The 16,741-nt window shown below is 47.7% G+C and overlaps 6 protein-coding genes across 6 annotated transcripts; 4 read left to right on the forward strand and 2 right to left on the reverse strand.

Annotated features, from left to right (window-relative positions):
• Nucleotides 1–5: 5 nt before the first annotated feature.
• Nucleotides 6–1,634, reverse strand: EYB26_003828 (uncharacterized protein; the record flags this gene model as incomplete). The annotated part of the gene is made up of 5 exons (XM_054263122.1): nt 6–639; nt 692–807; nt 861–1,147; nt 1,198–1,317; nt 1,382–1,634. The coding sequence occupies 5 exons, from the start codon at nt 1,632–1,634 to the stop codon at nt 6–8; spliced, it is 1,410 nt and encodes a 469-aa protein (XP_054119097.1).
• A 584-nt stretch (nt 1,635–2,218) lies between these two features.
• Nucleotides 2,219–4,650, forward strand: EYB26_003829 (uncharacterized protein; the record flags this gene model as incomplete). The annotated part of the gene is made up of 14 exons (XM_054263123.1): nt 2,219–2,300; nt 2,354–2,439; nt 2,521–2,625; nt 2,675–2,766; nt 2,818–2,912; nt 2,968–2,992; nt 3,098–3,222; nt 3,274–3,488; nt 3,544–3,557; nt 3,624–3,723; nt 3,773–3,811; nt 3,954–4,240; nt 4,300–4,507; nt 4,561–4,650. The coding sequence occupies 14 exons, from the start codon at nt 2,219–2,221 to the stop codon at nt 4,648–4,650; spliced, it is 1,563 nt and encodes a 520-aa protein (XP_054119098.1).
• Nucleotides 4,651–4,743: 93 nt separating this feature from the next.
• On the reverse strand, nt 4,744–6,479 carry EYB26_003830 (uncharacterized protein; the record flags this gene model as incomplete). The annotated part of the gene is made up of 5 exons (XM_054263124.1): nt 4,744–5,383; nt 5,437–5,561; nt 5,618–5,919; nt 5,974–6,018; nt 6,083–6,479. 5 exons carry the CDS (start codon nt 6,477–6,479, stop codon nt 4,744–4,746), a joined length of 1,509 nt encoding a protein of 502 aa, XP_054119099.1.
• A 1,471-nt stretch (nt 6,480–7,950) lies between these two features.
• On the forward strand, nt 7,951–9,645 carry EYB26_003831 (uncharacterized protein; the record flags this gene model as incomplete). The annotated part of the gene is made up of 5 exons (XM_054263125.1): nt 7,951–8,253; nt 8,342–8,848; nt 8,910–8,942; nt 9,002–9,305; nt 9,362–9,645. The coding sequence occupies 5 exons, from the start codon at nt 7,951–7,953 to the stop codon at nt 9,643–9,645; spliced, it is 1,431 nt and encodes a 476-aa protein (XP_054119100.1).
• A 256-nt stretch (nt 9,646–9,901) lies between these two features.
• EYB26_003832 (uncharacterized protein) lies at nt 9,902–11,208 on the forward strand (the record flags this gene model as incomplete). Its single annotated transcript, XM_054263126.1, has 3 exons — nt 9,902–10,072; nt 10,135–10,251; nt 10,306–11,208. The coding sequence occupies 3 exons, from the start codon at nt 9,902–9,904 to the stop codon at nt 11,206–11,208; spliced, it is 1,191 nt and encodes a 396-aa protein (XP_054119101.1).
• Nucleotides 11,209–11,855: 647 nt separating this feature from the next.
• EYB26_003833 (uncharacterized protein) lies at nt 11,856–16,140 on the forward strand (the record flags this gene model as incomplete). The annotated part of the gene is made up of 2 exons (XM_054263127.1): nt 11,856–13,538; nt 13,588–16,140. The coding sequence occupies 2 exons, from the start codon at nt 11,856–11,858 to the stop codon at nt 16,138–16,140; spliced, it is 4,236 nt and encodes a 1,411-aa protein (XP_054119102.1).
• Between the last annotated feature and the right edge of the window lie 601 nt (nt 16,141–16,741).

Consider the following 16,741-nt stretch of genomic DNA (forward strand, 5'->3'; position numbering starts at 1 on the left):
TGCTACTAAAACAGCAGCGTCTGCAATTCAAGATTCAGCTTATTGCCGGTCTGCCAAAACTTTGCTAACACATCGATTGCAAGTTTTGGATTCCAACATCCAAGTGTCCTAAACTGGCTTGCGAATTCGTTTCGCAGCCATTGCTTCCGTTCATGAGATTCCCGACGTAGACATAAACCTGCTTGAAACAACGGCCATGACGTTGAGAATTTCCGTTCCATCTCTGATGATAGTTTTCTGGCCCTCGAAAAGACATTGTCTAGTAAATCCGAAGTATTTAATATCTCGTCCGATAGCTGGAATAAACGAACGAGGTAGAGTAAAATCCCATGTCTCCAAATCTCGACCATGTCTTGTCGTTGATCTGACAGCATACCAGAACCATTCCATGTCCTTGTAGCATTGCCGAGGGCTATGGCTTTTCTCAAGGCGTTATCGGATGGGATTCGTGAAGAAGTATACAGCTTATGCAATACAGTAATGTCTGCAATGTATTCAAATAAATCAATAGGGCAGTCGAACACGTCGAATCCCCATTTGCGACCCGACGGGGTTTTGAATTTGTTCAAGGAGGCTTGGACATGCTCAGGCTTCAGGTGCGGCATTCGAGATGATGTCGTGGCGCCCATGATATCCAGCCTAGCAAAATGTAAGTGTTGCATTGAATACTGCTAAAGAGGAAACACGTTACCATGCAAGACGTTGTTGAAAAAAGCCGCGATCAGTTCCATCAGAACCATGCCGCTTCACAATGTCACTTGCTGCTTTTAAATGGGTTCCAAATTCCAGGCAGTCCCCAGAGCAGAGCTGTTACATTTGTTAGTTAGAACAACTTAAAGAGAGGATACCTAAGCACGTACATCGAGCTGGGCAAGTAATATCATACAGGCGATAAGAGAAATGTCTGTTTGCTCGGCGTCATTTATCAGTTGTTGTCGTAGTGCCTGCGTGGCCTCCAGCCGTAATTGGAGACTTTGTATTTTGAACCTCTTGTTTTGAAGTCTGTTACCCATATGGCACGACGCCGTCGCAGCCACAGCATAGCGAATGCAAGGAACGTTCTTGGCCATTGGTAGTATATGGTGCGTGTATGGGGTTTCCGCAGGTCCATGTCCCAAGTAGAAGGCTGTGCTGATGTCGCGTTCGTCTATAAGCCATGAGTTATGGCAAAATCTCTCCGTGAATAACCATCCTTACAATATTTGATGAAGACCTGTAGGCCATCGAGAAGGCGTAGAGTGGCAGGCATTGTCCATGTAGGTCGACGCAGTGAAGGGAAAAGGTGTAAATTCCTCACATCGCTCAGTTGCTGATCGACTGTTCTGGTGAGCATAATACTGTCCCTCCAGTGCCTGGGCATTCAGCCACTTCGAAAACTCACCTCCAACGTTGGAGTCGCCGTTTTTCGAAATCAAGCTAACTGAGGCCTGCTGTTTTCGTGGGGCAGAATCATCAGCAACAGACTGGTATGTTCGTACTGCCATTCTTCCCCTAGCTGCCAGGCCGACCCAACGTAGAGGGTAACCCTCACATTCGACACCGCATCTCATACACTTGGGCAGAGTCTGGTCGCACTTGCGACCTCTTCGGCGACACGTCTTGCAGGCAATGCCGAACTGGGGCTGAGAGGCCATTTTCCTGTGAGAAGTGATTGTTTGGGCTGTGGGGCATGTGTGACCGGAAGGATGAAATGATGAGCTAAGGTGATAAACGCCGAGAGGAAGTTGGAGATACCTAACTAGACAGATAAGTTAGTCAGTCCACTACAGGCCAGCTAACGTAATCACCGCGCGGTCCGACAATAACTAACTTATATAACTACGTTGTCTAGTGGATACTGTACAAAATGAACCTTTTTAAGCATTGTATCTTAAAATTCTATATTCTAGAAATATCTTATCGTAATGTATGAGCGTATTATCAGACTGAATGTCGGCCAATAAAGAACAACATACGCAGTCTTACTCAACATTTCCATCTTGGGACAGTGGTTGACCCATTTCTGGCATAGTGTGGATTCTCATATACTTAGCTGGCAGAGAAATTATCTGTACATGTGCACTTTTTGCAATTACAGATATGAAAGAGGGGTTGGAAATCCATGGCTATTTTCAAGTATTTAGTTGAGCAATTTCCCCTGGTCCTCGAAGATGAATTCTCATTCCTTCACAACACTCCCGATACAGCAACCATTAGATTCCTTAGATTGTTGACCATCATGGCAGATATATCAATTGGACAGTACATTTTCACCAGACTCTCTCAGCTTGGAGTCAAGTCTGTCTTTGGCGTTCCTGGAGGTAGTATCCTCCGTCCTAAGGACACGCTTCATCAACTTTACTAACGATGCCAGACTACGAGCTCATCATTCTCGACATGACCCCCGCCGCAGGCCTGACATGGCGTGGAAATGCAAATGAACTCATTGCTAGTTACGCTGTATGTCTTCTTCTTCTTCTTCTTCTTCTTCTTCTTCTTCTCGGGAATCTAGACGGCCTGCTGATGAACGAGTCATCGTAGGCCGATGGCTACGCACGCGTAAACGGTATCGGTGCTTTTGTGACTACCTTCGGACCCGGTGAACTTTCTGCTTATTGCGGTATGGCTGGGCAATATGCTGAATACGTAAGTCATCTATGCGACATACATGTGTCCAGAAGCTTACGATGTATAGGTTCCGGTCGTGCATATTGTGGGATATCCATCTACATCCGCGATGAAGAGTGGCGCTGTTATGCACCATAGTCTTGGAGATGGGGAGTTTGGGTATGTTTTTTATCAAATCTGCCACGAGACTTTGCTAATATGATGTTATAGAATGTATCAAAAAATGATTAAGCATATTACTGTTGCGGATATTATCTTGGATGACGTGGGTAGTGCAGCTTCAGAGATCGACAGGGTGCTTGAGAGTAAGTTGCCTTGTCAGAATGTCATACATACAGTCTGGCTGATATTGTTGTATAGCAATGCTTTACCACTCCAGACCGGTGTAAGTTCATCGATTCATCTCCAGTAAGGACTTCGATCTGATTCATAATTCATATAACTACATTGGCATCCCTGTTGATATCGGTCCAAAGGTCATTCCCAGCAGTCACTTATCAAAGCCACTTATTACGAGTTTACCATCAAACATGGTGGAAGAAGAAACGAAAATAATCACAGAGATAGTCAATCTGCTGCAATTCCGTAAAGATCCTGTCATCGTGGTCGATGGCGGTACGCAATCTCATCCCCCTATTTCTTTCTATCGTTGACACTTTACCACAGGAGCCATACGTTTCGATCTACTTCAAGAGACGCGAGAGATCATCACATCCCTCCAGGTGCCATACTTCTCAACGGCCATGTCGAAGGGCAGTATTAGTGAATGCCTCGGTGACGGGAAACTGTTTGGTGGCGTTTATTCTGGAGGAGCATCGCCAGATAGTATTAGGGCTGCTGTTGAGAAGTCAGAGTTGGCGCTGTTTATTGGAAGATATCCGGTATGTTTAGGACTAGAAGTGTCCATCTGATATGCATACTAACGCCCTTGTGTAGTCTGATTTCAATACGTACGTCTATCATAAGGGGCTATTTAGAAAACGGTTCTGTGCTAATACCCTGTCTGTATCATGAAGAGGGGAATTTACTACTCAGCTTCAGGATCTTAACATTGTCGACTTCCAGCGCTTCTCGGTCAATATTGCCGGCAAGTCATACAATCTTGCCAACAAATATGTAGGTTTCCTCCCACGAAACAGGTTGATCCAATCTAATAATATTGCAGCTCCTCCAGAAGCTCGTTCAACATATATCGTCCATCTCTGTAACTCCTTGAACAGTGTCTTGGGATCCATATCCAAACGATAGCTATGAAAACCTCAGCAACTTAGTCCAAGACTTCCTCTGGCCGGTATCATCCCCTCGCACAAAACCAATACATCGAATCCTGGCTAATCTGTAAACAGACCTTAGGCCGCTACTTCCGCGCCAACGACTTCATAATCGCCGAAACAGGGACATCCAGCTACGGTATCCCCGCCGCAAATCTGATGCATTTCGAAAATGTTAGAATGTACAATCAGACTGTATTCGGGAGTATAGGATATGCTACTGGGGCCGCGTTGGGGTCTTTTGTTGCTGGGAAGGAAGATGGTTCGGTCAAGAGAGGGATTTTGGTTACGGGTGAAGGGTCGTTGCAGTTGACTGTGCAGGCTTTGGCGGATTATTTGAGATGGGGGTTAAATGCTACCATGTCAGTAATCCCATTACAGGGGTGGAATGTGACGAACAGGATGCTGATGCTGTGCGTAGATTCATCGTGAACAACGGCGGCTACACGGTCGAAAGGCTGATCCATGGCATGGATGCACTATACAACACCATCCCAGTCTGGAAGTATGAGAAGTTGTCCGAAGTGTTTGGACCGGATCACCCTTCTCGATACGATCGTATTGAAACTGGCGCAGAACTCGTCGAGTTGCTGAATTATGGGCGGTTCAGCGCTGCTGATTGTACTCAGGTATGTTTCAAGTCCTGCTTAGCTGATTTAGTAAGGTGCTGACTTTAGGTAAGGTTGTTGAGTTAATTCTAGGAAAGGATGATGCGCCTTTGGCTGTGAAGATGGCTAGTGCTGCTGTTGAAGCGTTTAATTTGAGGCAGTAGTCATTGAACAATCTAATGGACGAACCAATGAGAAGTTCTATACACAAATCTATATCCTTTTACCCATAAAATACACCCAGGTGCAGTCTGAACTCAATCCTCCTCCGTTTGAAGCTCCTCCCATATCCTCCGAAAGTAGCCATCACATTCTTCCACATAAGGAAACACAACCAACACCCCATTCACACGCTGCCAGGAATCCAACTTCAACCTCTGTAACGTACGTGATAACGTCGCTAAAAACCAGGGCCTATACCGTCGTCCTTCAGCCGCCGCGCCACCAACAAAGAGAAGCCACAGGTAAACCGGCAGCGGATATTGATCCTCAATCGTCTCCTCAAGTGCATACTTTAAAGAGACGACCAGATAATCCAAAACATTACTTCGTAAGGAGAGTTGGCGTAGCCATAGGCACAGAAAAATACTTCCTGCAATGGGGTATGCGCGCCATGTCACGAATGATGATGAAGGGTGTCGAGGACTGTAATCATTTTCGAGGATTCTGTGCATTTTCAGCTCTGTGATGTTTAGCTGGTCAAGCCAGGCGGATTGTTGGGTCATGTTGCCGCTGGGAGCTTGTGGCATGGTGGTTGCAAGGTGTTTGAGGGAATGGAACATTGATCGGATTGAGGGATGGCTGTCTCGGGGTAGGTTTGTGAGGATATAGTCTAGCGTTCTGCTTTCGTGATTTGATGGGTAATCTTGATGGCCGTTTGAGACGAGTTTATTCGCTCTAATTCCGTGTTAGTACTCCATTCAGCAATTATAGGTGAGCGCGATACGGACAGCTTCACAATGCCAAACGACAAATGATGATCCGCCGGGGCTCCAACCGTACCGCCATTGGCAGCCATTATCTCTCGCAGGCCAGACATATGGTTCCGTGCATTCTCTATGGTTCCTGTGGTATACTTGACCACCGTCAGCCATCAATACCAACATTACACTCGCGGAGCAGACCACAAACCTCGATAATCGCCAAAACAGCAATCGCAACTTGAACATCATACGCAACGGCATTCAAATCTCTAGCCAGACTCTGGTTCACGATCTGAATAGCCTGGACTTTGTGATGGTAGTATGCAGCCATGAGATCCGAGTCGTGTCGACTGTTGCTGCCGCCGCTGATGAGAATTCGGTGAGTCGCCACCAAGCTCAAGAGTGCACTTAAGACAGCGGCGCTGGAGATTATGAAGGGAAGGCAATACTGCACCAAACCAAGGCCTGTTCTGCGGACGGGATTTTGGATAAAGACGTATACCTGTGCTACTGTTTAAGTTTGTCAGTGCGCGAATTAGAGAATTCGTGCAGAATGGACTTAACGGTATTCGTAGAGCTGCCCTGATTCTGATGTGTAGTCGATAGGTACTGCTATCCCAGCAAAAGGTCAGATCTTGCCATCCCCTCTTCACATTTAGATAGAGACTCTCACATCGCATCGTGAACTCCCGAAGATGACCCTCCACGTCCCTCTCAGTAGTCGTCTCTCTACAGCCCTCGGTATTCAGGCGTCCACACATCCGACACGTAAAATAATACTCAATACGCGGATCATAATCCGCAAACACGCCAGCTCTATTTGACGGTGGCGCATGTTGACCCAGAGCCTGCTGCGCTCGGAACCGTTGCATTACGTGCGAGCGTACACGACTCTTGGTCTTGTCTGGGGAAGTATGCGTGGTTGTAGTAGAGGATATCCATTCCAAGCGTGTGTTGCCTGTTGTTTTGGAATCGAAGACGATTTGTTGGTATGGGCGTGATGAAGTGCTTTTTCTTGATGTTGATGTTGAGGCAACAGGGTTATCGCGACGTTGGCAAGAGCACTGCATTTTGACGGCGGAAGACCCCAGCTCTATATCTACATTTTAATTCTCAACATCGAGTAGAAATCGGAATCGCTTTAGATGGTTTCCATCTCTTTATATCTTTTCTCCTTTGATATATGATGTCAAATCTGAATACCTGCCTCGGCACCTGGATAGCTCGGATGAGGCTATCTCACATTTTGATGCGTGTTCTCGGCCGAACTGTGCTTGTTGTCTCTAAATTCTCTAAATTGCTTACCGGTAACCGAGGTGGAAGCATTCTGTATGGACGAGTTGGATTTCGGGGCTGGTGAAAATACGCCACTGCATATGCATAGGGGCATTTGTAACTGATAGAAGCCAACTATGCTTTAATATATCATACAACCGCCCTGGAATCTTATATATACCGAGAAACATACAATAGTGTGAAATCACTGCATCATAGGCAGCGCTCTCCAGTTCGCCTCATCATCGTCAACAACCACCACCACCACCACCACCACCATCCAACGAAAATCTTCCATCCCATGTGTCTAAGAGATGAAAACCTGTCTTTGAAATCACAATAAAGAGAATCTGTTATATTTACCCTTATCGCCGAAGATGCCTGTCGAGAGAATGCAGCCTCATTATATATATTGCATACAACGTTGCAGAAATTTACCATGCAATGTCACCTTTTGATAAGTGATATTCGAAGAACAAAATCAGATTCCAAGGTTATATGTTGCACATTCCTATCCAATGATACGGAGAAAATCAGTCAAGACTTGTATTATGCATCTCTGTCCAGGCTCAGGAGTAACTTATTTTTACAATTTACCGCCACATTGCTCTGCTTACCTCATCCTGCTCCTATATGCAGGAGAACTCGCGCTGATCATTTCATAGAATCGGCATGTTGATCTGGAACAAAGAGAGCATTGATCTCTTTGATGTCTGGTCATTCGCTTAACCCTCGCTGAGGTCAAGCCGGGGCCCCTCGTTAGACAGACCGTCACACAAAGCACTCTTTGTGTAAGAAAAGCCAACCCCGCAGATGACTCGCCTGCAGCCAAATAATGATGTGTAAGCCTGATATGGGAAAATCATAGCGGGTAGCCTAGCCGGGTTGTGCTAAAATATCCGAGCACGGTACCTATGGGATAACCCCGGGGTCGGGTTCTTGTAGATGGCACGAATCCGAATGTCGTGTCGATCGCGAGCCATGCGATCTTTGGGGTCAGGCCACGACTCTATTCTTTTTTGTTTAATTAATCTTATCCCTGTCGGTTTCACGGTTACCCCTCATCTTGTTCATGCTGTTGACCCCTACTACTTTCACTTCCAGGAGGCACCAGGGGTAAACAGCACATCCTTGGGAGAATGGATCGACCATATATAAGAGTCTAGAGCAGAAACAACCATCTATGCAAATGGTTTCTCTCCTATTTCACACATAAACATAACCAAAGGAGCTAGCTTCTCATCTCGTATTCATCGTTTCACCAAAATGGGTTCCACGTACCAACCTCTGGATTGGTCGAGCTATGCTAATGTCATAGATGGACGTCTGTCCTCAACTGTTCAAGTCCGCCACAGCATCAATCCTGCGACTGGCGACGACAATCCCGACGTCCCTGTCTCCACTCAAGAGAACGTTGAGGAGGCCATGCAGGCAGCAAAGAGAGCCCAGGTTGGCTGGGCTACCACGCCGTATGAGGACCGTCGAAAAGCAGTACTCGCCTTTGCGGATGCGGTTGAAGCTGAGTTTCAGGCGTTTTCTGATATGCTCGTCAAGGAGCAGGGGAAGCCGGTGAGTATATTATATATTTTGTCAATTACCAATTGGCATGGAAATTGGTATAACCCTTGTGCCCGCCACTGATACCAGCTTTCTCAAGAGCCAATTCGCCGATTCCGAGATAAAATTTGCCATAAAATGGATCCGTATCATTGCCAACCTCGACTTACCTACCTCTAAAATCGAAGAAGAAAACCGAACTCTCGTCACTCGGTACACACCCCTAGGTGTGGCGGTAGCAATCGTACCTTGGAACTACCCTATCTTCCTGGCGACAGGTAAAATCGCACCATGCTTGGTCACCGGCAACACCATGATTGTCAAGCCCTCACCTTTTACGCCTTGCGGTGGTCTGAAGCTCGTTGAGCTGGGCCAGAGGTTTTTTCCTCCTGGTGTACTTCAAGCGTTGTCCGGAGACGATAACCTTGGGCCTTGGCTTACTAGTCATCCTATTCCTGCAAAGATTGCGTTTACTGGTTCCACGGCGACTGGTAAGAAGATCATGGAATCTGCTAGTAGGACTCTCAAGCGGGTTACCCTCGAGCTGGGTGGGAATGATCCTGCTATTGTTTGTGAAGATGTTGATATTCCTGATGTCGCAGCCAAGGCATGTCCAACATCACCTAGTTGCATAGTCTGGACACCTGCTAATCTTCACGGTTTTACAGATTGCTCAAGTTACTTTCTTGAATACTGGACAGGTGAGTCGTGCATGAGATCCATGTTCGTATCTTACCTTCAGATATTGACACGCAAACAGATATGTCTTGGCTTGAAACGTATTTACGTCCACGAAAAGATTTTCGAAGAGTTCAAAGCGGCCATTGTCAAAGTCACTCTACAACTAAAAGTTGGTGATGGTACTGAGCCCGGAGTCTTCCTCGGCCCTATCCAGAATGCAATGCAATATGAACGTGTCAAGGGCTTCTTTGAGCACGTCAAAGACGAAAACTTTGACATCGCTGTCGGAGGAGATATCCCAACAGGCAAGGGATACTTTGTCAACCCGACTATCATTGACAGGCCGCCCGAGACTTCGCGTCTCGTTGTTGAGGAGCCTTTCGGTAAGTCAGATCGTCCTACTCGTATGCACTGACACAATTTCACACTCTGCTCGCAGGACCAATTGTCCCGCTTCTCAGTTACAGCACCTACGACGAAGCCATCGCCAAAGCCAATGACACGCACTACGGTCTAGGTGCTTCAATATGGTCGGGAAACATTGAGCGCGCCAACGAGCTAGCCCAGAAAATCCAGGCTGGAACGGTTTGGGTCAACACGCACTTTGAGCTTGATGCGCGGGTGCCGTTTGGGGGTCACAAGGAGAGTGGAATTGGGACTGAGTGGGGGGTTAGCGGGCTTGTTTCATATTGTAATTCACAGACGTTGTTCTTGAAAAAGTAGCAGCCTGTCCACCTAGGTTGAAGAATAGATCTGTAATTGAATGTGAAAGCCAAGATCAAGAATGCGTGTCGTGAGTATAACTGAGCATCCCACTCTCATCTTGTGGGGGGCACTCCCCGCTGTCCCACTTCCGGTTATAATTCTGAAGCCGACAAAATCCGGTTCCTGACTGGATTCATGACTGTTTATATTTACTTATTAAGTCTCTATCCAGAATAAAAAAGACCTTACTCTTTAAAGTCGAAAGAGAAGAAACATGGACATCTCCCTCGAAACGCACCAGTCATACATTGGCCAACCCATCAGCGCCCTTCCCACCCCTGCGCTGGTGATAAGCAAGCCAGTCCTCGAAAACAATGTGAAGAAACTCCACGACGATGTTGAGGCGTTGGGTATTGGGTTTCGACCTCACGTCAAGACGCTCAAAGTATGTTCTTGTCTTCCCGAAAACAATTGCTTGTAGGGTGTTTATTGAACGCGGGTACGTAGAGTATTGAGACTACACGAATCATGCTCGGCAATGGGCGATATAAAAAGATCGTGGCATCCACATTGTGCGAAATCCGGGGGTGTTTGCCACTTGTCAAGGAGGGGATTCTTGAAGAGGTACGGTATATGATCAGCATTCCTGATTTCAGTCAATAGCTGACCTATTCAAAGTGTCTATACGGCCTACCAATCCGACCATCTGTTCTCGCAGATTTGGACGCATTCACGACCCAGCATGGTCTGAAGATAGTCCTTATGATTGACCATGTTGATCATATACGTATCGTGGAGGAGTTCAATGCTCGTACAGGCCGCACGAACCCCTGGCCGGCATTTATCAAGGTTGATGTCGGCACTAACCGCGCCGGCATTGAGAACTCATCGTCACGACTGGATGGGGTCATTCAGAAGGCTGATACGTCTGAGGCCGTGTCGATATATGGCTTTTACTGTCATGCCGGGCATTCATATGCATCAAAAACGACCGACGACACTGTAAAAATCCTTCATGACGAAATCAACGGCGCGTTGGCAGCGGCTAAGAAGCTTATCGATCCCAAGACGGAACTTGTGCTCTCCATTGGCGCTACTCCAACGGCTCACGTCATTTCGAACTTGAAATCCGGCATGCTGGAAAACACGCAGCTAGAGTTGCATGCCGGTAACTTCCCGGCAAATGATCTTCAACAAGTCGCGACCGGCCTCGTGTCGGTTTCAGACCAAGCAGTCAGAGTCGCAGCTGAAGTGTGTAGCGTATACCCCGAGCGAAATGAAGCCCTCATCAACGCGGGTGTACTCGCACTCACAAAAGAAACAAGCTCCTTCAGTGGCCTAGCCAGATGGACGGAAGGACTGGACTGGAGTATTGTGCGCGTTAGTCAGGAACACGGTATCTTTGGCTGGGTGGGGAGTGACGAAAGGAGGGAAAACGCCGAGGAGAGGTTCGCGATTGGTCAGAAGGTGCTGCTGTATACTCAGCATGCGTGTATTACGAGTGCGATGTTCCATGCGTTTTACGTGGTAGATGAGCAGGATATTGTTCGCGAGACGTGGGTGCCGTGGAAGGGGTGGTAAATCTAGGCCTACATCTAGACTTGACATGGTCAGCAGAGAGAGAGATATATTAGATTAGGCCTGTTTCGCACACAAGTGCCTTTTGTGGCGCAATCAGTGTGATTTGCTCCAAACGGAAAGAATTGGAACAATATTAGAAAAATACATAGTGGTAAATCAAATACCGCTCGTAATCAGTTATGTCCAATAGGAAGCACGAAAAGCGCTCTCGGAAAGCACTATCGTCCGGTAATTTTACGGCCATTTCGGAAGTTAGGGCTCCCGGCGACCCGTGGCCGGAAGCTGGAAACAAGTCAAAACCTTCACGTCTCCATCTTCCGTTCACGTTTTACGGAGTAATGGCAAAAAGAACATACGAAGAGGGGAGGATCATGGCTGGCCCCATAACATTAGCTTTTGCATCCGCAGCACGCCGTTGCCGACTCGCCGACTTGGTCACGGATATACCGTGGCTACGCGTGTATGTAGAGTAAGAATAGAACGGAGTTAAGATGTGTTGTGATGGGACTGCTGGTTCATATTTTTTTTTTTCGTGGATCTGGATATACGATTCTGGTAAATGGATTATAAATGCTCATGCTCCCCCTGGTTGTAGGTGACTTGACTTTCTTTTGTCTTTTTTTGCACAGCCTTCCTTATACTTTAAGATGGACCAAGATTACAATCATACATTATCGTCACCACCAGAGAAGATGAGCCCCTCGAAAAGGCCAGAGCCAGCCCATCACTGGCCCCTCAGACACAAAGTTCTCGCCACAAAAGACCGGGAAGCCCGCTCCGGCTTCAAGGCTCGCGAACTCGGCGTAACATGGCAGGGACTCAACGTGGACGTCATCAGCGCCGAAGCCGCAGTCAACGAAAACGCGCTCTCACAGTTCAATATCCCAAAAAAGGTCACTGAGTCTAGGCACAGGAAACCGCTTCGGCGGATTCTGAGTGATAGTCATGGCTGCGTGAAACCTGGAGAGATGTTACTTGTTCTTGGTCGACCCGGGTCAGGCTGCACGACGCTTTTGAATATGATTGCCAATCGACGAGGCGGGTATTCTTCTGTGTCAGGCGATGTGTGGTATGGCTCTATGACGCCGCAAGAGGCAGAGGCATATCGGGGACAGATTGTGATGAATTCCGAGGAAGAGATCTTCTTCCCCACCCTGACAGTTGGTCAGACCCTCGATTTTGCAACTAGAGTCAAAATTGCGCATCATGTCCCCCAAGATGTGGAGTCACAGGAGGCTTTACGTCTCGAAACGAAAGAGTTTTTGCTAGAGTCGATGGGCATCTCGCATACGCATGGTACCATGGTGGGCAATGAGTATGTGCGTGGTGTCTCTGGCGGCGAAAGAAAACGTGTTTCAATTATTGAGACGTTAGCCACAAGAGGGTCGGTGTATTGTTGGGATAATAGTACCCGTGGCCTCGATGCTAGTACCGCGTTGAGTTATACAAAGGCTATTCGAGCAATGACGGATGTGCTGGGATTGGCGACTATTGTCACTTTGTATCAGGCCGGAAACGGTATTTATGATTTATTCGACAATGTGCTTGTTCTCGATGAAGGCAAGGAGGTCTTCTATGGACCCTTGAAGGAGGCTCGTCCGTACATGGAGAATCTTGGGTTTGTCTGTCGAGACGGCGCCAATGTTGCTGATTATTTGACTGGTGTCACTGTGCCGACTGAACGATTAATCCGTGACGGTTATGAGCATACCTTTCCTCGAAATGCGGACATGTTGCTTGAGGAATACAAGAAATCTAACATTTATCCCAAAATGATTGCCGAGTACGATTTTCCTTCGACTCAAAGAGCGCTGGAAAATACTCAAACGTTCAAGGAAGCAGTGTCCCACGACAAACATCCTCAACTACCCAAGTCAAGTCCATTGACATCCAGTTTTGCAACTCAGGTCAAGGCCGCAGTTATTCGACAGTACCAAATCCTATGGGGTGACAAAGCCTCTTTTCTGATCAAGCAAGTCTCTTCCCTCGTTCAGGCTCTGATTGCTGGTTCTTTGTTTTACAACGCTCCGAACAATAGTGCAGGACTATTCGTCAAGTCTGGTGCCCTATTTTTCTCGTTGCTATACAACTCTCTCGTCGCCATGAGTGAAGTCACGGATTCATTCACTGGACGTCCTGTCTTGATCAAACACAAGACCTTCGCCATGTATCATCCCGCCGCGTTTTGCATCGCGCAGATTGCAGCTGATATTCCCATAATCTTGTTCCAAGTCAGTATCTTTGGCATTGTGTTGTATTTCATGGTTGGCTTAACCGCATCTGCGGGTGCATTCTTCACCTATTGGATCGTTGTTATTTCTGCCTCTATGGTGAACCCCCATCCTCGTTTCGGTCCGGTCTTCAGGCTAACAGTAATAGTGTATGACTGCGCTCTTCCGCGCAATCGGCGCTGCATCAGCCAACTTTGATGATGCATCCAAGATTTCAGGTCTGGTTGTCACGGCCACGCTCATGTATAATGGTTACATGATTATGAAACCCCATATGCACCCCTGGTTCGTATGGTTGTACTGGATTGATCCACTCGCGTATGGATTCGAGGCTCTGCTCGGAAACGAGTACAAGGGCAAAATCATTCCTTGCGTTGGCAACAATATCATCCCCACTGGACCGGGATATACGGATTCTGCATACCAGTCTTGTGCCGGTGTCGGCGGTGCTGTCCAGGGACAGACTTTCGTCACGGGAGAAGCATACCTCAAGTCTCTCTCGTACAGCTCGTCGCATGTATGGCGCAATTTTGGTATCTTATGGGCATGGTGGGCTCTCTTTGTGGCCATCACCATCTACTCAACTTCTCGCTGGCGAATGTCCTCCGAAAACGGACCCTCGCTACTCATCCCACGCGAAAATCTGAAAATAGTTCAACAGAAAAACACGCTCGATGAAGAAGCTGCTCTTCCCCCATCTGCAGACAGCGGCGTGAGCAGCTCAGCGAATACCCTCGCCGAGAAAACAGCCGACAAATCCAGCCAACCGGACATTGACAACAACCTCATCCGAAATACGTCCGTCTTCACATGGAAGAATCTGTGTTACACTGTCAAGACACCCTCCGGTGATCGTTTACTGCTTGATAATGTCCAAGGATGGGTCAAACCAGGCATGCTGGGAGCGTTGATGGGTTCTTCGGGTGCCGGTAAGACGACGTTGCTTGATGTTCTTGCCCAGCGCAAGACCGAAGGAACAATTCATGGATCCGTGATGGTCGATGGCCGTCCATTGCCACTCTCTTTCCAGCGTTCGGCCGGTTATTGTGAGCAGCTTGATGTGCATGAACCCTACGCCACCGTTCGCGAGGCCCTTGAGTTCTCCGCTCTGTTGCGTCAGCCCAGTGATGTCCCCCGCGAAGAGAAATTGAAATACGTCAACTTCATCATTGACTTGCTCGAACTGCATGATATCGCCGATACTCTGATTGGCAAAGTCGGCTGCGGTCTATCCGTCGAACAGCGCAAACGAGTCACCATCGGCGTCGAACTGGTCTCCAAGCCCAGTATCCTCATCTTCCTCGACGAGCCCACGTCTGGTCTTGACGGTCAATCAGCCTACAATACCGTCCGTTTCCTTCGCAAACTAGCTAATGTCGGCCAAGCCGTTCTCGTCACGATCCATCAACCCTCTGCCCAACTCTTTGCTCAATTCGATACTCTTCTGTTGCTTGCCAAAGGCGGCAAGACCGTGTACTTCGGTGATATTGGTGACAACGGCGCCACGGTCAAGGAATACTTTGGTCGATACGGTGCTCCCTGTCCATCTGAGGCAAATCCAGCCGAACACATGATCGATGTTGTTTCTGGCGATCTGTCCCAGGGCCGAGACTGGAATAAAGTCTGGCTCGAGTCTCCCGAGTTTGAGGCTACAAGCCGTGAACTAGACGCTATCATCGCCGAAGCAGCTTCCAAACCACCCGGCACACTAGACGACGGCAGGGAATTCGCGACTCCGCTATGGGAACAAACCAAGATCGTGACGCAGCGGATGAACGTCGCCTTGTACCGTAACACCGACTATCTCAACAACAAGTTCATGCTACACATCTTTTCCGCGCTGTTCAACGGGTTCAGTTTCTGGATGATCGGCAACACCGTCAACGACCTACAAATGCGCCTCTTTACCGTGTTTCAGTTCATCTTCGTCGCCCCCGGCGTCATTGCACAATTGCAGCCACTCTTCATCGAACGGCGCGACATCTACGAAGCACGCGAAAAGAAATCGAAAATGTACTCCTGGGTCGCCTTCGTGACAGGACTAATCGTCTCTGAGCTTCCGTATCTGTGTATTTGTGCCGTGCTGTACTTTGTGTGCTGGTACTACACCGTCGGGTTTCCGTCGGACAGCAACAAGGCCGGCGCCACGTTCTTCGTCATGCTCATGTATGAGTTCGTGTATACCGGTATTGGACAATTCATTGCTGCATATGCACCAAATGCAGTGTTTGCGTCTCTCGCGAATCCATTGTTGATTGGTGTCCTGGTCTCGTTCTGTGGTGTGCTAGTGCCTTACATGCAGATTCAAGAGTTTTGGCGATACTGGATTTATTACCTCAACCCGTTTAACTACTTGATGGGCAGTATGCTCACATTCACGGTATGGGATAGTCCCGTCCGCTGCGCCGAGCGTGAGTTCGCCGTTTTCAACACACCCAACGCGACGACTTGCGCGGACTATCTGGCTGAGTATTTGAGTGGGTTCGGCGCTGCTGCATACCTGGAAAATCCGGACGCCACGTCGGGCTGTCGAGTGTGTCAGTACCAGCAGGGTAGCGATTATCTCAAGGCGTTGAATCTCAAGGAGTATTATTATGGGTGGAGGGATGCGGGGATTGTGGTGATTTTTGTGATTTCGTCGTATGCGATGGTGTATGCGTTGATGAAGTTGAGGACGAAGGCGAGTAAGAAGGCCGAATAGTCCGCCTTTCCTTTCGTGACTTTTCACTCTTTTGTTATTTCTTTGCTATCGGTCGGTTGGCGTTATCTAGAGGTTTGATACATAGACCAGTGTCATGCATAATAAGCAGCTAATAGAGATACTGTGATTTATCAATAGACTTTATAATCAAGTGCAATTGTATTCAATCTGGACGATATTATAGCTGTTGCTATCATAACTATCTTCGCGAGACCACTCATCGACCAAATAGACGATACGGAGGACTATCTTGAGACAATGTCAGTCAACTAAAGTCGCCAGGGAAGAAAAGACATCCGAGTAGAAGAGTTCTTTCAGGTGAGGTAGGAGATGCAAAATATAATCAAGGTATTTTCATATGGGGTTGAAACATAGAAAAGGACCGTTCCTCATCGTAGAATTGGTAGCGTAGTGTAGAATGAGCCAATATCAACGTACCTTATGAACTACATACTATAAAGTATGAAGTGGCTGTTCAATGCCGAAGGATCGGCGGTGTTGTTGTTGGTGTGTTTGAAGATGAGGAAGAGAAAGAATTTGTGGCTTCTCAGAGAGCGTTGAAGATCAGTAACTTAGCGACCACGTGAACGTGACTAAACTA

Source organism: Talaromyces marneffei, chromosome 3, assembly GCF_009556855.1.
Source record: "Talaromyces marneffei chromosome 3, complete sequence".
NCBI classification, from domain to species: Eukaryota; Fungi; Ascomycota; class Eurotiomycetes; order Eurotiales; family Trichocomaceae; genus Talaromyces; species Talaromyces marneffei.